This window comes from Vulpes lagopus, chromosome 1, assembly GCF_018345385.1.
Source record: "Vulpes lagopus strain Blue_001 chromosome 1, ASM1834538v1, whole genome shotgun sequence".
Taxonomy (NCBI): domain Eukaryota; kingdom Metazoa; phylum Chordata; class Mammalia; order Carnivora; family Canidae; genus Vulpes; species Vulpes lagopus.
The window spans coordinates 53,359,450-53,381,130 of record NC_054824.1 but is presented as its reverse complement, the minus strand read 5'-3'; the positions used below and the strand labels follow the sequence as shown (position 1 = coordinate 53,381,130).

At 41.1% G+C, this 21,681-nt stretch overlaps 1 protein-coding gene across 15 annotated transcripts in view; it reads right to left on the bottom strand.

Annotated features, from left to right (window-relative positions):
* The window catches only part of PKHD1 (PKHD1 ciliary IPT domain containing fibrocystin/polyductin), a 477,526-nt gene that overhangs the window by 444,155 nt on the left and 11,690 nt on the right, over positions 1-21,681 (bottom strand). For 14 of the 15 annotated variants that reach the window (XR_005990304.1, XR_005990305.1, XR_005990310.1 and 11 more), the window contains 11 exons: positions 20,757-20,834; positions 20,019-20,163; positions 17,206-17,314; positions 13,036-13,093; positions 9,636-9,714; positions 8,300-8,374; positions 6,891-6,955; positions 6,324-6,363; positions 5,633-5,703; positions 2,610-2,711; positions 1,726-1,821 (listed from right to left, as the gene is read on the bottom strand). Coding sequence is in view for 12 of the 15 variants with exons in the window: in XM_041771518.1 (XP_041627452.1) it covers positions 1,726-1,821; positions 2,610-2,711; positions 5,633-5,703; positions 6,324-6,363; positions 6,891-6,955; positions 8,300-8,374; positions 9,636-9,714; positions 13,036-13,093; positions 17,206-17,314; positions 20,019-20,163; positions 20,757-20,834 (918 nt within the window). In the remaining 3 variants the exon portion in view is untranslated. Of the gene's footprint in view, positions 1-1,725; positions 1,822-2,609; positions 2,712-5,632; positions 5,704-6,323; positions 6,364-6,890; positions 6,956-8,299; positions 8,375-9,635; positions 9,715-13,035; positions 13,094-17,205; positions 17,315-20,004; positions 20,164-20,756; positions 20,835-21,681 lie in introns of those variants that run through there. The other variant, XM_041771577.1, reaches the window with a different exon arrangement.

The following is a 21,681-nucleotide window of genomic DNA, read 5'->3' as shown; positions in this document are numbered from 1 at the left end:
TTCTCCGATTGACTTATTTCACTCAGCATAATACTCTCCAGTTCCATCCACATCAAAGCAAATGTGGGTATTTGTCATTTCTAATGGCTGAGTAATATTCCATTGTATACATAGACCACATCTTCTTTATCCATTCATCTTTCGATGGACACTGAGGCTCCTTCCACAGTTTGGCTATTGTGGGCATCGCTGTTATAAACATTGGGGTGCAGGTGTCCTGCCATTTCACTGCATCTATATATTTGGGGTAAATCCCCAGCAATGCAATTGCTGGGTCATAGGGCAGTTCTATTTTTAACCCTTGGAGGAACCTCCACACAGTTTTCCAGAGTGGCTGTACCAGTTCACATTCCCACCAACAGTGCAAGAGGGCTCCCCTTTCAATAAGAGAATATTTTAATGTAGAACTTAGATTAATGGAGAGCTGCCTTCATGCCTGTGCTGTGCAAGGAAAGATGTTTTGGGCACCTCAAGCCTCCACTCAAGAGAGGCCAGCTGTGCCACCACCGCCACCATCACCCCAGCTGTAACTACCAGTTGCTGCCAAACATCCCCTGTGGACCACAGAGCACTCCTGCTTTACATAATAATTTGCCCTAGTTTCACAGAAGAAACTTCAAGAGGTCTTCATAAAGGACTTTAACTCCCAAGAACAGCTGCATTCAGGAAATTATCCTACCATTACCCAAGTAGCTGAAGCAGGAACTACTCAAATAGGGGATAGCTCTCTATTTCCTGACAGGAAACACACATTCTCCCTATCATTTGCTTCAGGAGTTTCCTTTTCTTGGATGGGAGCTTTCCCTGAGTAAAAATTGCAGATCTGGGACCTGGGGAATGTTCAAACCAAAGCTTTGCATGCATTTTCACACCTGAATGGCCTTTCTTTAGAAAGGCTTCTTCTGCCCCACGCTGGGTTACTTTGCCTGTAAGTGCTGAGCTCCTGGAGTTGATCTCCCTGTCTATAGTTTAACCATGAAGTCAGCCCCTCATGGGGCAGGTGAGGAACACAAGATGTGCAGCCTGTGGTTCCAGGCTACGTGACATGCCAACAGCCCTTAGTCCCTAACTATGCTTGAGCTTCCAATTCTAACACTTACCAGAAAGGTGCGTTGGTGGTGTGCTTTTGATCTGCAGCCATGACGTGCAAGCTTTAAACAGAAAAGAACAAGCAGAACCTGCCACCTTGCCTCCTCTATTTCTGCCCACACCATGCATAAACTTGAGTCAATGGTGCAACACATCCCTACTTTTCAAAAAAACAGACAGCTTCCCCCAGGGGAAGGAGAAAAAGCATTTACATGCATTCCACTGTGCCCTGCTCCCTAGCCTTGCCTACTGCTGTCATGATGAGCACAGGAGGGCACTCTAACGCCCCGATGTCTTAGACAAAGGGCTCACAACTGACCCATGGCATGAAGGGAGGCAAGTTAGGGTCTTCCCACCAGTAGCTACCACAATGTCTTGACTGCCATTCTGCTTTCTAGATCGGGTCTCCCCTGGCCATTCATCTGGTTGGGGGTGGAAGTACAGTGTCACTCAATATTGGAACAAAGCTCAGATTGACTTATTCCTCTGAAAGGAAAGCCCTGACAGTGGTATCACGGGCCCAGGGCTCACCAAGCTAACCATTCAAACAGCTGAGATGGCAAACACTCATTTCTATTACCCAGTCTCTCATGGTCATGACTGTAGGTCACTGAACAGCTATGGTGGTTTCCTTACCTGCCTGAGGAGCAGTGAGTCTTGCCCGTTTTCCTGGAGCCCTAGTGGTACACTCAATCTTCCTGGGAGACATGTGTCTGATATCACATGGAACACCTAAAGAGAATTTTTGAAATTAGAGAAATGGATAAAAAGAGAAAGAGAGAGGTATATAGATGTATATAGAGGTATATAGATGGCAGGACAACATGACCACATTGAAGTAGACAGCTCCTATTATCAGGCAATGAACTGGATGTTGTCCTCCCAAATGAAGGGGGCCAGGAAAGGGAGAGTTCAGGGCAACTAGACACAGGGCAGCTTACAGTAATCAGAAAGAAAATAGGCTAAGAGTGCCATTCACTGAGAATGCACCAAACCACTCAGCTGAGTGTAGGAGATTAAGCGTGACATGAGATGGTGAGGATATTTTCCTGCACCGTTGGTGTTGCCAACTGAAGGAAACTCCCACCAGGCAGAACTGAAGGTTCTAGAAGAATCCCACAAAAGGATTAGCCAAGTAGGCATTCCAGAAGACTCTGCTTAGCCCACTTCAACTTATAGAGAGAACTAAGCAAGGAGACTGGGGAGAGAGGTTGCCTTGCAGCAGGAGTGGACGTTTGTGAAGATGCAGCTATACTATTCCCTTCTCTTCATTCCCAGAATGAGGACACCTGAGGGAATTGCCCATGAATTATGAGTGTGTCCACAGAATACTCTGTTCCTGCGGGACTGCAATCCCACCTAGTCTCAACCAAACAGGTAAAATACCATAGAACAGGGTGGCATGATGAGTCCGAAGAGGCAAAAATTGCTTCCCCCACTCTCTCCATATCATTAGAAATACATAATCTCCTACAGCAGTTAAAACTATGAACTATTTTCAGCCATTTCAACTTAGTTACCTGCTATGGTAACCAGGGCAGGATTGTCGAAGAAGTCTCCTGTAATTATGATATCTGTTTTTCCCCCAAGGCTTCCAGTTTCTGGAAACACTGATAGTATTTCTGCAAAAGAAAAAAAAAGAGTAAGCTTCTGAATATAGGCCAGAATGTGACACAGAGAATAGTATAATAATAGAAAGCTATCAATAATGTATTCCTTACTTGAACTTTCTAAGACAAGCAATGGTTAGAATTTTTTCTAGTAGCTATTTAAAACGCATAATATAAAGTCTCATCTATAACAATATGCACTAATACATATAATACAGGATCAATATTTCAAAGTGACTGAATCACTCATGCTATCAGCAGAAATCCCTACATACCAGGATGCTTTCTTAGGAAATCTGTCACCAGATATCAAGTACTCAATTTATAAGTCACAGAATAGTAGGTTATATGTTATGGAGGAATCAACTTTGGATGTACCAGGCAAGACCTCCGTTCACCCATGAGTCTGCAGTTTGCACTAAGCAAAAGAATGAATTCCACCACTGTCTTTGTCTTGCCTCCTCCCCAACCCACATGCTCCTCCCCCATGTGCACTCACCACCTCAAACCTGTTCTTCCATGCTGCCTCCTGGTTGCTTTCAAAACCTCACTGTCATATGCCATCTATCTACCAGAATGTAAGATTTTCTAATCTTTTCCTCTCCTATGATCCAACTTTGACCATTCTGAGCTCCATTCCCTCAAGAGGAAAGAGGAGTTGTGTTCTCCAATAAACTAAAGATACAAAGAAGCTAATCATGAATAGTTATGGATTTTATCAGGACATTTCTTACACAATGCTTTTGCCCATGACACAGTATAATTATCTGGGCATTCTGGAGTAGTGAAATTAGAGAGAGCACATGAAAGTGCACAGGGGAGGTTTAGGAGTGGAGTGAGGGTCTGGTGAATGAAAGAAATGTCTAGAAATGACTCCTGAGCTGAATTTTGAAGCATAAATTAGAACTGGCCAAGTGGAGGAAAGAGAAGAAGGGAAAGGGTGTTTAAAGGCAAGCAATAGCCTGAGTATGGAGAGAAGTTGCATTTAAAGTTCATGTCAGTGTTGCTGGAATATAAGAAGGAAAGAAAGAGCAAGAGAAGCAGATGAGGAGGACACCAGAGTGTGGTATCTGGTACCCTTTCCTATAGAGGGCACCCAGCAAGGGAGAGGCATCAGATGTATGTTTGGTATAGGGCATGGTGGTGGCGATGTAAAGCATGCACCATCAGGGGACAGATGGTACATCAGGGACCCTGGGAACCATTGTGGCAGGCCGGGCAAGAGAGGATGGGGTCCTGATTCGAGGCAATGGTTGTAGAGACAGAGTGAATACATCATATTTAAGAAATCCATGGGAGGTCTAATTGCAGTAAATAATATAAAACCATATCAAGAAATGGATATGAGGTAAAGCTGGCAGAAACTGGTAACTAAATGGATTAGAAACAGGGGAAGGGAAGAAAACTGTAGATTAATCCCAAGACTCTTGCTCATCTACTTCTTTTGACAGCTTTTGGAGTTAGGACAGACACCATTTTTTTCCAGTTCATAGATATTTAATTACAGCTCAGAAAGGCTCAATGACCTAACCAAACTCAAGGTGTAATTGAATGCCAGCCCTTAGAAGCTTGCCCAGAGCACTTTGTCACTGTCCACATCTCCTCTCCTGTAGATTCCTCTGCTATGAGAAAGTTCTGGTGCAAGAGTCCTCACCCGACGATGTTGGTGCCAAAAATAGCTATGTGATTGGAGAAACCTGTCAGCCTGTCTGGCATTCAGGGTTCAATAGTGTTAGGCACATTCACCAGGAAGCTTTGGGTGGTCAGGCAAGTGTACTTCCCATTGTATCTTGGTAATGTGCATAAGATTTTGAATTGGATCTGCATTTCTAGCACTAGGAATTTTGGTTTCTTTGCCTCTCTGGGTCTATTTCTGCAGGATCTGTAAAATGAGACTAGTACTATAGCTATCTCATGGTTGAATTAAATAAATATTGAGATTGCATGTAAAACAGTCAGCAAGGGCCAGCCATACTTCTCGTGGCCCTTGCCATCACCCCCTCAGGTGGCTTCTTCAAAGTCACTCCCAAAGAGACTAGTTTAAAGAAAATAAAGACAATGGTCAAAATTCAGCTTTTTACACAATTAGACTATCTAGAGAGGGAACAGCATTTGCCCCATGATCTGTAAAACTTCTTGCACTTTTGGCAAAGGCTTGATCCTGCTGTCCCTGGATTTGCACCTTCCTCACAGACTCGTCTTCAATGGCTTTATGATCATCTTCAAGACTCAAATCTAAGCACTCTTCTTGAGTGGTCAACTTTCTACTACTGAATTGGGTTCCCAATTTCATGCAAGTTGCCAATTTTCAGCATTCATCTCTTAACACAGAGGTTTGCTCATCAGATAACAACACCATAATTTAGCATCAGTATCAGCCAGTCATAAATTGTTGGGTGATGCTCAGAGGTGGTGTTAAAGTAACTGGAAAGATGCACTTTTGTATTTTTTGGAGCCACCTCTTTTCTGTTATTTCTCAGTATATAGAACAAGGATGACTTCCTTTCTTCCATTCAGTTTATATCCACAAACTTTGTATAGAAGTCTATGATCAAGCAACTAAATATAGATAACATAGCAACTAAAACTGACATTCGCAAGACGCCTGGGTGGGTCAACGGTTGATCATCTGCCTTTGGCTCAGGGAGTGATCCCAGAGTCCTGGGATCGAGTTCCACATCAGGCTGCTGCTTCACCCTCTGCCTATGTCTCCGCCTCTCTCTGTGTGTCTCTTGTGAATAAATAAAATCTCCAAAAAATAAAAAATAAATAAAGCTGACATTCACACAAGCAACTTCTCACCCAAAATCCAAGGATCACTCATCATTATGGGACCACCTTAAGGTGCCCAAGGCCAAGAGAAATGGCCAGGAGAAAGGGAAGGAGGATCCAACACTGAGTGAGGCATGAGGGAAGGAGCAAGGAAATCATACCTGAGTATGTCTGGTATAGGAAAAGGTCCAGTTTAGCACTGACCAGCCATGCATTCTTGTGTACCATGGACCTTCCAAGACAAAGTTTTGGTTTAGATGAGAAAAGCATTTGAGATTGCATTTCTTAAACTGGCTACCTAAAATAAAGATTGGGGGCCAATCTCTCCTGATCTTCAGAACAGTTTCTTTACCACTGGTAGAGAACAATACCAATGTGGTGACGTGTTTTGTGACTTAGAAAGTTTTTGTATGGTGATGGTAATACCTACTTCACATAATCACAAGCATTAGGGAAAGATGAACATAAAGGGGCCTGGGAAGTAGCTGGCTTAGAATAGATCTTTAATAGATAATTAGTGTTATTACTTCCTAAATTTGAGAGAAAGAGAACCTCCATACTTGGGGCTGTGAGCTATAGGCAATGTGTCACATTATGTCCCATAATGGGATGAATATCAGCTATAATATAGTACGCTTTTCAGGAAAACCCCTGAAAAATTCAACATTAGATAAAGCATGCAGAAATCATTCAGAATCATAATGCATGATGCTATTCTGTTCCTATATGTTTGGAATTTTACATTATAAAAGGTTCAAAAAAATAAGCAAGACAAGAAAGAGATTGATAAAAAAAAAAAAAGAAAGAGATAATATAAGGTGGAAATAAATTTACTTGCTTCCAGTTACTTACTTTCCTTTGTTAAATACTGAGAAACTAACATTCTGGGAACCTGTAACAAAAAAACAACAACAACAAAAAAACGGACATTAATACCAGAGTCTGCATATATCACCGTGTATGAGACATGCCATTGCTATCATAAACCCAAGGTCACCAGGTATCACCAACTGACCACCTAAACCTGGAATTTCTTTAATAGTGCCCAAAAGAAACACTGCCGAGACTTAGCACCATCAGTGCTGACTCACAACAATAAAAGGATAAATGTAGTAGTGCATAGCAGGTAAGAGCCCAGGCTTGCAGCTACACTAAACATCATAAGTCTGGCTGCACTGGCTACTAGCCACAATTTTTTCACCTATAAAGCGAAAATAATTCTACCAACCTCACCAATCCACTTATTGTGAGGATTACATTAGTTTCTATTTAAGCTGTTTGTATAGCTTTTTAAGTGGTTCTCAATACGTGGTAGTTTCTATTATCATCGTTATGAGAACAAATTCTTAAAATCGTATTTTTCTGTTACAAAAAAAGAAACAGGTAAGACTTTAAATTTGTGTTACTTCTTCAACAGACCTATGTAGTTGCCTTCCACACGGCAATGCAGAGTCCCAAGACCGTGGTCTTCCTGAAGAGGATAGCTAAAGAAAGAATCAAAACCTGAGGTGAGAATTATCAGATATATATACACAATGTAATGTTACTCAGCCATTAAAAAAATGAAATCTTGCTATTTACAATAATGTGGATGGAGCTAGAGTGTATTATGCTAAGCAAAATAAATCAGTCAGAAAAAGGCAATTATATGATCTCACTCATATGTGGAATTTAAGAAACACAACAGTTGAATATAGGGGAAGGGGCAAAAAAAGAGAGGGAAGCAAACCATAAAAACTCTTAACTATAGAACAGACTGAGGGTTGATGGAGGGAAAGTGGGGGGATGGGCTAAATGGGTGATAGGGATTAAGAAGAGCAATTGTGGGGCACCTGAGTGGCTCAGTCAGTTAAGCGTCTGCCTTTGACTCAGGTCATAATCCCAGGGTTCTGGGATTGAGCCCCATATTAAGCTCCCTGCTCAACAAGGAGTCTGCATTTTTCTCTCCCTCCTGCTTGTTCTCTCTCTCTCTCTTTCTGATAAATAAATAAATAATTTTTTTTAAATGGAGGACATTTGTTATGTTGAGAACTGAGTGTTATATTGTAAGTGATGAATCACTAAGTTCTCTTCTTGAAACCAGTATTACACTGTTAACTAACTAGAATTTAAACAAAAAATTGGAGAAAAAAATGTCAGCCCAAAAAAAGAACGATTCCAAGCAAACAAACTGAAGACAGTAGGAAGAAACTATATTATAGAATTTGGCTCTACAAAATGCCAGTCCTAAAAAACTGAACCATAGAGTATAAAATGGCCTTGTGATGGCCTCACAAGAAGGTTAAATCTACTCAGTCCTAAGTGAAGTGAAAATCCAGCAAAATGTTGGTTAGCTAAACTTGCAAGCATGTAGACACTCATTTTAAAAATTGTCATTATAATACATAAAAAAACAAATCGTAGGGGTTTTTTTTCCCTTTGGCTAGTCATTATAGTGGAGTGGTTAAGGGCATGAACTTGGAGTCTGGCAAGTTACTAGACCCCTCTATGCCTCAGTTTCCTCCTCTATAAAGTGGGATAACTATATGTCCTCATAAGGCTATTGGGTAACTTAAATGTAAAAGTGCTAGAGCAGGGCCTGGCCTAGAATGAGCACTTAGTGTTAGCTATTTGTTCTTAAGAACAGTTTCAGAATTCACTTCAGTTTGCATTTTCAATCAATTACCATGTATTTTCCAGTAAGTCTAAAAACAAGGCAGTCAGCAGTTATGGGTTATCTACATTAAAAAAATAGATGTGGGGTGGGGGGAAGGTTAGAGAGAGAGAGAGAGAAAGAAACCCACATGGAAGAAGCTAATAGCATGTATGTAGGCAGGAAAGACACTCACCAGCTTCCTGTCTGCCTGTTTATAAGAGAGCAGGCTGTGACCCATTTGTCTCCTTGAGCTTCCAAGATCAGTGGGCTTGATTTTTTTTAAATGGGGAAAAAAGACATGAGACAATAGTGTAAGGCTCCAGTAAACACTCCTGGCAAAACTCACAGGAAACATTGTTATAAGCATTCTCTGGATTTATGGGGCATTCTGCAGGTGGCCGAAGCCTGTCCCCTGAGGAGATGTTAAATCTACTGCAGGTAGGAGTGCATAGCACTGTTGCATGGGCCACATTTGACACTGCAGAAGGAGCATCTCCCTTTTCCCCCCAAATCTTCGTCATGTCTACATTGACTATGTTGGGTCTACACAGAACTACTGTGGAATTTACGCCTATGTTCCCACTTCCCAAAGCTCTATCCCAGACCCAGGCTGACATGGGACCAAGCAGTGAATGTGGCATATTATGTATGTACTTGGGCCTTCTAGACTCCACAGAAAGAGTCATTTCCTTTCAAGACAAGTAGACTATGACTTAATGGCAGGAATGTAGATCCTGAGAGTAGCCATATCATGTCCTCTTCAACTAGGGCAGAATCACAGAGAAGGAACAGAACAGAGGAGGAGATCCCCATCTAGGAGGATGAGGAAAATGAGACACAGTATATAGAATCTGCTCAGCTATAGTAAGACTAGGTTTTTCTTCGACTTTATCAATCCTCACCGAAACTAATTCAGATGTCATGTAATCACAGTTGCTAAAGTTTCCGCCAAACACAACTTTAATACTTACCCCCTGGTTCTCCTCTTTTCCTAACACATGATTTAATAGCAGCACTTTCCATTTAAAGAGTCTCTGGTGAAGAAAGTCATGTTGGCAATCCCAATCATTCCCAGAAAACAGTAAAACTCTCAGTACCTTTTCCCATATCTTCCTCCGATCACGCTAACACAGTTTCTAAATGCACAAGTGCATACCAACCAAACAAGGAAGTTATGATGGTCTTTTGGGTTCACACATCGTTTTATAAAATATTTATTTCAGCCTGAGAAACATGGGGCACAGGGTAAGAATCGCAAAAGAAAACCCACAGATGCAATTACAGCACGATTCATGCTGAGCCCAGAGTGACTAGTTGTCAGTAAATAAATGGACCAACTTAATCGACCAGTTGCAATTACATTAACAAAGTTTGCTGAAGCCCAGCTCACCAGGGACCATAAACCGCAAAGAGGAAAACGGCAATTCTGTGCCAACTGCTCAGAATTTATTGCTATTGGGGAAGCTGGTCTCAGGAAGCAATCCAGCATATTTGTAGCTAGTTGAACACCGAAACAAACACACACTTACCTATCAATGTACTCAGCATCAAAATCAAAGGTTTCTGATCTTCCAGTGATAATCCAGCCATACACATGTATCATTTTTCCTGTTTTAAGAAGATTTTTTAAAAAGTTAATACACTTAGCTCAAAATGTAAATTATAACATAAACTATTTCTTTTTGGTTCATCTATTTAATACAGCCACATTGGTCATGACTCAGAATATTAACACCTTTTTACAAACCGTACAACAGGAAAAGAGTGCCAAGTATGATCCAGTGATCAACACTACATGTTAGAAAGGCTAAAATAACCAATTATTGCAATCACTGACATAATCATCTATGTACAGAACATAGAAACAATAACAGGTCTTCCTCACAGTCCCATAAAGTATGAGGCTTTCAGGAGGAAGGTATCAGTTTCCACACACTGCCTCATTCTACTTTCTTGGCTATGTATAGACCATCCACTTAACACGAGATTTAAGGACAACGTGCCTTGGGGTGCCTCACATTTCTAGAGACTTTCCTCTGGACACTTGTTAATATGGACAAGCGAGAAGGTTCCTATCACACAATCTGGTTGGATATTCAGGATATTAAACTTTTTCCATATCTCAGAGTACAAAAGAGAAATGTCAAGGATGACCCAAAAGGACAGGAACTGAGAAAGGAGAGAATGAAATAGAACAGAGTTATGGCTTAAAGGATGGGCAATTGCACATATTCATTCAACCCATATGCTCATGTTCAAAGATTGGGCAAATTGGGGATCTGCAAACAGCTGGTGTCTGCCTTGCTCACTGACAAACAGTTGACTTCTACTGCTGAGCTCCTCGATGTGACTCACAGGGATTTCCACTGGGTAACAAGCATTGCCTTAATACTCCCCTCTTTTGAATTCAAGTTCAAGAGGAAGTGCAGGCATCAGCAATCCCCTCTCAGCCAGGTGCATTCTCGGTACTGTCCCTACCCACTCTGCTCACAGGAGGTGAGAAAGGAATCTGATGTAACTCTTTCTCAAAAAGAGTTTGGGGGCCCCTCCCGGATGCTATATGAGCTGATTTCTTCCACCGTTGAAAATACCTAAACTTAGCTCTGTGGAACTACATGAGGCAAGGTTTTAAGCAAACACACCATAGCTAGGTGATGTAGTTAAAGTTCACCAGACAACCCTACAGCCTGGAAATGTGTGCCTTCCAAATAATTAGAGAATCTGACCAGCTTGTTGTAGTCTTGGAGCATCACAAATGATGTTAAGAGGTGAGAGAGGTTTTGGTCGGTAAGTAAAACCTGAAAGTTGGAAAAGAAAAGAATACCTATGGGGGCTCATGAGGTCACCGAGTACAGTAGGCTTTGAATCCCTTCATAGCCACATTCAAAGTCACAAAAGAACATCACCAAGTTGTTTCCTTCACATTGTGCTTGTGTTTTATTGATACAAGATGACTTTCATACGGGGTCATAGGATGACTGGCACTGGAAGTGTGGGAGACTTCAAGAAGTATGAGAGCCACTGTACGGTGAGTAGGTAGAAAGGGACCTTAGCCAAAGGTCATGGACACAAAGAAAGCATAGAGTCTGGAGCTCTCTGCTACTATTAACAACTGGCAAAATAATTTCCCTTTGTTTGAATAGAGCTAAGTTATTGGTTTCCTGGCTTTGGTGAGCATGATTTCTAGCTTTGATGGGCACAGTTTTAAAAATTGGTAACAAGTTCTAAAATCGGGAATTCTGTGAGTTTCTGTCTTATTTCTAAACAAAGAAGCCCAACAGAAGCTGAGAAATGGCTAAGCCTGCCCATGGTGCTGGAGGATTCCATGTCACAGTGGAGGACTGTTAACCACATATAGAAATTCAGCTGCTAATGGAACCCACCTCTCCTGTCCCCACCACCTCCCCCATCTCCCTGGCTGCCACTCTGGGCAGGCTTCCCAAATGAAACGAGAGTAATTGTCTGGAAAGTGATTTCTAAGATGCCACCGTGTGGATCCTGCCTGGAGGGAGCACTCCACTCCACCCAGGCCAGGCACCAATCATTCCCCCAGAAGGTGGAGGAGACCATCTGCGACACTCAGACTCAGCAGGAGAGGCGGGCCTGACAGATCTGGGTGAGCCAACATCCCATTTCACACCTCTGATGGCAGGCTCCTTCCTCATCCCTCACCCTGTGGCCTTCTGCCATTTAAACAAGAGCTTTCTAACCCCAGACCAACAGGGACCCAAACATCTGCATGTGATTTTTAGACCACATGCATGTCTTTTTAATAAAACATGATCATGCCTTGATCACTCAGACAAATGGAAAGCAACAGATCTCTGAATAACCTGCATTAATAAAATCATACCAGATTCATATATTCTTCAGGATATAATTTAAATACATGCATACATAATCTGCGTCTATACACACATGCACACACACACGAAAGTACAAACAATTTTCAGCAACTCAGATATTCATTTTGACATTCTTGAGCAAGCCATTCAAAACTAGATCAGTTTATGCATTTAGACACAACTATATATAAACATTTAGTGACTTATATTTTCGTAATTACACCATCTGGAAACCCTGAACAAAGGAAAAATCTGAAGTAGACATAGGGATTTGCCAAGAATCAGACAGCGGATTACATATAATCCTAGTTGTGCTTACTAGTTGGTTGTAAGGCAGGCTTAGCAATTCTTGAATCTATTTCTTACCTACAATCCTCTTTTATGTAAATCTCAGCTTTCTCTCTCTTCTCTTCTAGCCCCTGGCCTTGGCATGTGTGTGTGACCTCTAACTCATAAATACCACCCCAGGATAAATATCAGGGTTGCTGGCCTCCCATGTGGTATGCAACACTGCTCAACGCAGAACAAAATGTTGGGTATACCTGCCCACTCTGGATTCTGCCCATGTGGGTTCAAATCCCAGCCATACACAGACTAGCGGACTTTAAGCAAGCTACTTAACCTTTTAGTATCTCATTTTCTCATCTGCAAATGAGAATAATAATCATCCCTATGTCATCAGGTTTTTGTGAGGATCTAATAAGATAACACATGTCAAAAGCTTAGAACAGTGCTTGGCTCACAGTAAGGTGCAATGAAGGTTTGCTATCATGCAGATGATTATAAGGTTAAGAGCGATGATGATTTCTATTCCCTCCATTCTCTGGCAGGACCTGGTTTGATTCCTTCTGCCTCTTTTTCTTTTCATATTTGGGTTCCTTTTGTTATCAGTGAAGTAACAGAGACAAAGTGTCCAGAGGTGAAACCAAGCCCAGTTAAAGATAAACCAGAGACTAACACTTATTTTCAAAACAGCACTTGAAAGAAAGCACCCATTTATAGAAAGCAGCCCCCTAGGTAGAAGAGTTTGCAGTAGCTTTGGCAAAGGGATCCATAATTATTCCTATTTTAGGAGATTTCTTACCTGGAACTCCACTTGGTGGTGTAACTTGGTAAACAATGGGTGTCTGTTCCCTGGAAAACTGTCAGGGAAGGCCATCACAAGGGAGCACTTCATTAGAATATCACAACCACAAACAAGAAGCAAAAGTCATTCCTCATCAAATATTAGTCTAAGGTGGTAAATGGTTATGTTTCCTCAAATCAACTTACACCTATTTCTTTTTATCCTCGTAATCTATTTGTGAAGCAGAGATGACAGATACTGTTCTAGTTCTTCCAAAGGAATTTTAAACAAGGTCACATAGCTCTCTGTCCTGCACCATATTGTCCAAACTTTGGCAAGTCTGTTTCTACTTGCCCACCTGCCATACCCAGGAACACATTTTACCAGGAAGAAAGGTAGGTAGGCCAGACTTGAGAATCCCATTATTGCAACTTGGTATCTTGGAATCTTGATGGATTTTTCTAAAATTTTTCTAAAGAGTTTCTTTACTTAAACTGAAAGGACTGCAACTGAAATTATTATCACCCAACACCTTGACAGGAATTAGCGAGCTACAAAAATTTGGAAGTTGGGCAGGCACCCAAGTGAGGTGTTTGTTGGGGAAATGGACAGTGCCTATTCGGAGAAAAATGATTCAAATGGATTCAAATGATTCAAAGGAATGGGAAGCAGCCTTACTCTCTGAGAAGAAGGAAAAGAGCACTGATGGAAGAGGTGGAAGCCTGCTCATGGCATTCCAAATCATCTTTCTATGCCCCCTCCCCCAAAACACATTCTCTGTTCATTATAAGCTCCAGAAATGTAGGGACGATGCTGAATTCAGTCACGATCATATCCTTATGCATAGCCTGTGATAGAGAAGATATTCAAATTTTTGTGAATGAATAGAGTGGCATCAAGTGAGATGATTGATATGGTGCCTGGAAGTAGATGAGAGAAAAGGACAACTCCAGGAATTCCATCTCACCTGGCATCTTGGTTAGCCCAAGATTAGTGCATTACATGGCCAGGGCCAGTGTGAACAGATAGAAAAGCAGAAGGATGGACTAACCAGACCAAGGTTTGACCCATGAGCCAATGTCACTCAGGAAAAGACCTGGTGTCCCCCTCCTGCCACCCTCACCCCCAACCTCCTCTAAATACCTAGAGTGCCTTCATTCCCCATAAAATACACTGCTTCACACTTGTAAATCCAATGACAGCAGATTATTTTGCATGGTCTGCTTCCAGCATTCCAGGAGTCCACCTTCCCAGGAAGAATATTAACAAAGAATAACTCCATTGTTAATCGACAGCCCTAAGCAGAGGGGAGGGCCAATGACATTTCAACAAAGCTGACAGTGGCTTGGCAAGTGTGAGTTTTAAGTATTGATCGGCATGGCTGTACAGCCTGTCATCAAGGCCAGTTTCCTCCTTTCTAAAGGAGAGGGTTAGAGAACAGGTCACAGAAATTATGTACAGTCAGGAGGTCAAAGTAAGAATGTTGTGACCTCACCGATTGGGAGCAGGCTCTGATCTCACCAAAAGATAAGGATTAATCCAATTCCACACACACCTGCCAAACATGAATTCCCTACCTTGGCGTCCTAACTTCCTACCCCCCCCCCACCTTCCTCTCTCACTGGGGGCGCCCTTCGTGCCATTGCCATTCCCTTTGGAAGTATATCCTAGGAGCTTCGTGAGGTAGAGCAGTGGTTACTGCTCCTTCTCACAGACCTTAGAAACTGAGGCAAAAGAACAATCAGCTCCAAACCAAATAAGGAAACGTGCCTCTGGACTTGCAGCTTGAAATGTAAGATCTACCACTCAGTGTGTGAGCCTTGCACCAGAAGTGTGGGGGCAATAGAGTGACTCCTTGATCACTCCCTCTCATTCCTCCGCCTCATGGGGTGGCTCAGAGTTAAATCTCTGAAAGAGCTTTACTTGTGATTCCCTGTGAGCTGACACGACATAAAAATGGTACATTTCTGAGGAAAATGGGCCGTGTTCACCCACCAAGCTAGAGACACGACAAAGTGAAAAATTAATGAGCTTCCAAATCAAGCTTCCCGCATGCTGATCCCTGAGCCCCAGTGAGGTCAGAGGCAGCGAGATGGGGAAAAGGAAAAGCAGCAGATTAGGAGAGGGAAGCCACAGCCACCAGCTGCTTGATAAACCTTCTGCGGGTTGTTCAAACCTGTCAGCGCCTGCAGCCGGCTCTTTGAAGTGGACTGGCGAGATGGAATTAATTTTTAATACTCATGGTTCCCCCAGTCCCAGTCCCAAAACAAAGAGACACACCGTGTTTTATTTAGCTTGGAATGCCTCTCATTAACTGCGTCCCCTGGTGATTTTTCATCAGCTCTCCGAGCTAGGAGAAGCACTCGAGGACTTGTTTTCTTTAATGTGCAATTTTAGGAAGTGCTTCTCTTGTCTCCCCTTGCTCTCTTTTCCGATCTTTAATAAGTAGGAAAACTACTATCTGGGGTGAAAGGAACATCAAAACCAAAAACCACCTGGTGATTAGGGAGGGGGCTTGGCCATCCATCTTCTGTTACATTCACAGAGACCATGGAGAGGTGGTGGTGTGGGTCTTAATAAGAAAGAACGATTTTGTTTTTTCTTTCTGCCGCATATGCACAGAAGCAAAATTCCAGAAAACAAGAGTCTCTTGGAGTCAGAAACAAGTTGTTAAATGTGAACTGACAGCAAATTCTTAATTTGTAAGTGGATTGCCCATATAAAATGTGGATCATAACAGGAATGAATTTAGGAGGTGAAGTCTTGTTCTAAAGGAGCCTTCATTCATGAGTAATGCTTTTATGAATGGCTCTTTAACAGAGGCAACCTATGGAATGACAACCATGACAAAGGAGCACTGTCAAACCTCAGCCTTTTATGAAAAGTCTAGGACCTACCCTTTCAGAGATTAGCGTAAGACTAACCTGAAATGGACAACAGGCCGAATCAAACATAAAATTAAGTATGTGTATTGCTTCTCCAAAACAAGTTAGGCACGAACTCAAAGTCTCCCTATCTCTGCTTCCTTTCAGCTCTGCACTTGAAGAAGAATGGCACCAGCAAATGTCCTTTCAATCTAGGATTGGAAAGAGTAGAAATATCCACGAAGCAGAGAGGGAGGTAAATTTTACATCTCTGAGTCCTTCCTCCTGCTGAGACTCAAGAGAATTGCAGCTGTAGAATGAAACACTAACCCACAATGATAATCTTTGTGGCTCCTCTATGGGCTTCGATTTAGGTAAGATTTAGAGTCAGATGCAGGCTCAAATCCTAGTTCTTTTAGATTCCACATATGTGAGATCACATAGTATTTGTCTTTCTCTATCTGACTTATTTCAATACTCTAGTTCCATCCATGTTGTCACAAATGGCAAGATTTATTCTTTTTTATGGCTGAGTAACATTCCATTATGTATATATATATACCCCATCTTCTTTATCTATTCATCTATTGGTAGACACTTGGGCTGCTTCCGTATCTTGACTACTATAAATAATAAATATAGGGGAGCATACATCTCTTCAGATTGGTGTTTTCATTTTTATCACGTAAATATCCAGAAGTGAAATTGCTGGATCATATTTCAGTTTTTAATTTTTTGAGGAACCTTCTTACTGTTTTCCACCGTGGCTGCACCAATTTACATTCCCACCAGCAGAGGGAATGTAGTTAATAATATTGTAATAACTCCATACAATGACAGATGGTAACCTAGATTTATCATGGAGATCATTTTCCAATGTACAAAAATATCAAATCACTATCATATACATATGAAGCTAATAAGATATGATATGTCAATAAAAAATTAAAAATTAAACTAATTTTTTAAAATCCTAGTTCTGCCATTTACTACCTGGATGACACAGGCAAACTAATGATGAGATAAGCACATTATTTCATCTCTCTGAGCCTTAAGTCACTCATCTGTAAAACCAAAATAAAAAATAGCTACCCCATAAAGTTGTTGTGAGCATCAAATTAAATGTACGTAAAGCACAGAGCCTGATGTACAAGTGCTCAATACTTAACTTTCTTTGGTATAGTCTCAGAAATGCCACACCTACCATCCCTCTTTCTTCTTACCCTTACAAAGCAGATTCTGACTGATTTATAACTTGCTTGTCTAGAGTACAGGCCTACCCTCAAACTAGGCAAACATGCATTTCTCCATCTTTGGAACCCACCTTGAAAGTACAACTGTCTTGCAGTCCTGGACTTGGGCTGCCTATCACCTGTCCCCCAGCGTGCGCTTCCAGGTAGTACAGACCCTCTTGTACTTCAGGCAGCAGCGATCTAAGGGCAGAAAGTGGAAATGCTTGTGACCCAAAAACTATGTACTACCAAAGCCAGCAGCCTTACTTCCCACTTCAAATTTCCTCCCACACCTTCAAAACAGAGCTAAACAAGGATTCCTATGTTTATTTTTCACCATCTAGATCCACTCACTTACTAGACTTTAAATATCGGATCCTTCAGCAAAATGTTATATTTTACTGAAAGTCTTTAAAATTAAAAAAAAAAAAAAGTCTGTCTTGTTCCTCAGAACCATAGAACTTTTAGGACTTTAAGAGTTGGAAGGGACATTGATAAAAAAATCTAATCCTAGTTTCCTTAAATTTTTTTTTTGACAGTTCCAAATAGATGAAGGAACTTACGTATGCAAATACTATAGGTCAGGGGCAATGTGGGGCTTGAATCCTAGACTCTTTCTGATAAAAAGCATTGATTTTACATATTGCCAAAAAAATTCTTGACTTCGTAATATTCAAGTAGTCCATTAATACTTCATACATATATCAAGAGAGTCCAGGACCTCCTCTTCTCTTTTCACAGATATCAGAGTGATTTCTTTGCCTCTTTCATGTGACCATTCAAGTTGATTTTTCTAAGAGCAGGAATATGATGAATAAGGAACTACAGTTAAGAAGCGCCTCCCCGCCAAACCTTCTCACCAAAATCTTCAGTATAACTTTAAATATTTCATTCTGCATCATCCAATGTGTTATCCATTAGCTATATGTGGTTATTGAGCACTTGAAACCTGGCTAGTCCCAAATACAATATGCTGTAAGTGTAAAATACACATTGGATTTCAAAGACTTGGTGTGCAAAAAAAATATAAAGTATATCATTAATAATCTATATATTGATTCCATATGCAATAATATTCTGAATGTGTTGAGTTAAATAAAATATATTATTAAAATTAATTTCACTTGTTCTTTTGATTTTTTAATGTGGCTACTAGAAAATTTTAAATCACATTTGTGGCTCACAATGTTTTGATTAGACAGTGCTGATTTAGATGCTATAATATATATATATATAATATATATATAATATATATCCTATATCTGTTTTGGTAAAAGCAGATATGCCTTCATGATAACGAATGTGGCGGTATTTCATTGATGATGAAATGTGCATTTTTTCACATTTAAGTGTTAACTGAATTTGATATTCAGCTTGCAACCAATGGGTAAGTGTAGGAGCATACTGTTTTCTTTCCTCTAAAAAGATTATATAAAATCAGTGGTGCACCTGAAAATCATTAGTGTGACACGATTGAGGAGATAGAGCATATAAAACTTCAGAGTTTTGATTTCTCTCATGCAAGTTCTTGCAGGAACTCTATGTCCCTATTGACCAAAAAAAAATGTAAGTAAAACATACCACAAGGCTTTAAAACCAAGAGCTTTAAGGGCTGTAAAGAAGTTCAGTTCACAAAACACCTATGGAGCAGCTTCTACTCATAAGGTATTGTGCTAAGTACCATAAGGACTGCAAGAGTGGTAGCAATACATCCCCTGTCCCCAATGCGCTTAATTCTAGGATGAAGCTAACAAGGGAACAACTGACATAAGTGTGATAAGAAATATAGGGCCGAGGAAACGGGACCACTGAGGCTACATGTGCCACGCTTCTGTGTAAATTATAGAAGGTGCTCCTTTCTCAAAGCTGCAGCAACCATTGCCTGGATTTCGGTCCCTATGTGTCCCCCTCTAAAGGAAGGGGAAGATCACACTCATCTGTATGCTCGGGGGGAAAAGGTGACATTCGCAGGTTAGGGTTTCAGTAGGCAGAGATGGAAGAAAGAGAGACTTCCTAAAGAAGAAAATAGAAGAAATTGACCATTTTTTTTTCTCTTAAGCAGTGATCCACTTTCACGCAGCATCTCTAAGATATAAGTAGGGAAAGAATGAATTCGTGGAAACTTCATAAGCCAACAAAAACTTGAGTAACACAGATTACCCGGAATCCTGTGCAATTCATACCCAAAACAAAATACACTGAGGACTAAAGCAAATTTCCTTTCTATCTAGTTTTGGGTTTATGCCCAATCATTACAATTATGCCTATTTCAAATGAGTTCTTTATTTTTTCTTTTTTTCAACTTATTTTATTTAAATTCAATTAGTTAACATACAGTGTATCTATCATTAGATGAGTTCTTTGATGGCAAAATGGTAACATTTATTGAATTTTTTTAAAATATATTTTATTTATTTATTCATGAGAGACACACAGAGAGAGAGAGAGAGAGAGAGAGAGAGAGGCAGAGACACAGGCAGAGGGAGAAGCAGGCTCCCCGCAGGGAGCCCGATGTGGGACTCGATCCCAGGACTCCAGGATCATGCCCTGGGCCAAAGGCAGGCGCTAAACCACTGAGCCACTCAGGGATCCCCCATTTATTGAAATTTTAATAGCGATAGAGCTCCTTGCAAACAACAAGAAGAAAACACAGCTGGAAACACAATCCAAGCCCTCCTTATAAATATCTCAAGTTTCTCAAAATTCTTTCCTATAACCTTCATCCTCCCTTAAGCTGTAGAGGCCTGATAGGGGACTTTTAAGAAATATATTCACATGGAACATCTTTAAAGCAATAGCTGATAACTGTAGTCATAGCAGGAGTTGCTCTAATTTGCCCCAAAAAACTCTCAAGATAAGCAAAGCACTCGCCCTATCTGATCTTCTCATACCCAGACAGGTGTACCTGGTCCTGCACATCACCACTGGCAAATCCAAGAAGACAGGAGAGACGTCACAAGGGATGCTTGGGAGGGCAGGCACAGCCACATTCACCAGGTGTATCTCCAACTGAGAGCCATTGGTAGGATAGAGCTGCTCCGACTCCAAACCTAAACTCAAGAAAAAGGGGAATCTCAGGCTGAGTAGAGTTGTAATCTACATAGGAGAATATAGAAACTTGGCCACACAGGGGCAATGTGACATGCTGAGCTTGCCTAAGGATTAAATTACTACTCCTCATTTCCAAATGCATTTATGACTGCTGTATAAATGAGTGTTCTCATTTATGAGTTTGTTAAAAGGATTTTCTCTCTTCAGATCCAGGAATTTCTCAGACCTCAAAATGACACTTTACCCTGGTACAGATGGTCAGCTAAGCTGCAGTTTTGAAATTCCCACATATAAAACCATCTGCTAGGAAGATAACTAAGATTCTGGGGAACAGTCGCCAAGGACTCTGCCACATGCTTCCCTATCGTGTCATTTAGGGCCCCTAAGGTCCCATCCCACAGTTTGAGAGAAGAAAGAGGACCTGTGACCTCAGCAAGCAAGCAAGCAAGCATCTGGAAACACAGAAGTCACTCAGTGGGTCCAACACCCTTCAGGCCCTCTTTCATACCTGTCCTTAGCCAAAGACTCATCTTATTTAGGATTTTTAATATCAATACATAAGAAACTTGTGTTTGGTAAGACACAAACCTACCATCAAAAATGACTGTGATCCATGTTCCTCCTGCAAGACTACCTTCTTTGGGCTCAATGTGGAAACTCAGGGTAGGCCCTGTAGATAAGTAAGGAAAAACACTGGTTTTGAAGCTCAGATTCAATACACTTGTTTCCCCAATGTTATAAAAAACAAAAGTTTGCATTCCTCAGAATCACCAGAAGGCCTTGATAAAGCACAGATTGCTGGGCCCCACCCCCGGAGTTTCTGAGTTAGCAGGTATAGGATAAGGCCCAAGAATTTACAGTTCTGAACAAGCACTGCTCTTGCTACTGGTCTGGGGATCACACCTTCAAAACTCTCATTTTAGAGAATTTCTGACCGATCCTCTTATTTTGGACATCCAAAAGCCCAATGTCCTGAACTTCTACTTCCTTTGGAAAGGGCCTCAAGGACACATTTGGCTCCTAACTAAACACATAATACCTCTTCTCTCTTTCTCACTCTTTAATTAAGTAGTCATACATTAGTTGTAAAATCACCTCCTATTTCTTGTAATTCCACTTCTCAGAGAAGATGAGAAACTTCTAGAAGCTGTCCCTACTTCAATCCTCCTGCTCAGTATACCATCTTCTGATTTCCTCCTTTTGAGTATATGATCAGAATGACTCCCGGATAGATACAAAATTCTGTACTACAGAGGATACCAAATTTTTGCCTTGCTTTCTTAGAGAGGGGCTGAGGCATGGATCAGTGCTGGAATTTCCTTGGCGGGGGTTGGGGGGGAACCCCAGCACTCTAGACTATACATGCTAGGCTAGATTGGTTCTCCCATAGAGATCATTGGCTGAGCATAATAATCAAATTCTTATCTTTGAAGATGCTCATGGATGTGGATTAGCCAAGGCAAAGACAATTCAAAGAGCCATCAAAAATCAGTCAACATCTCAATGAAATCATATAG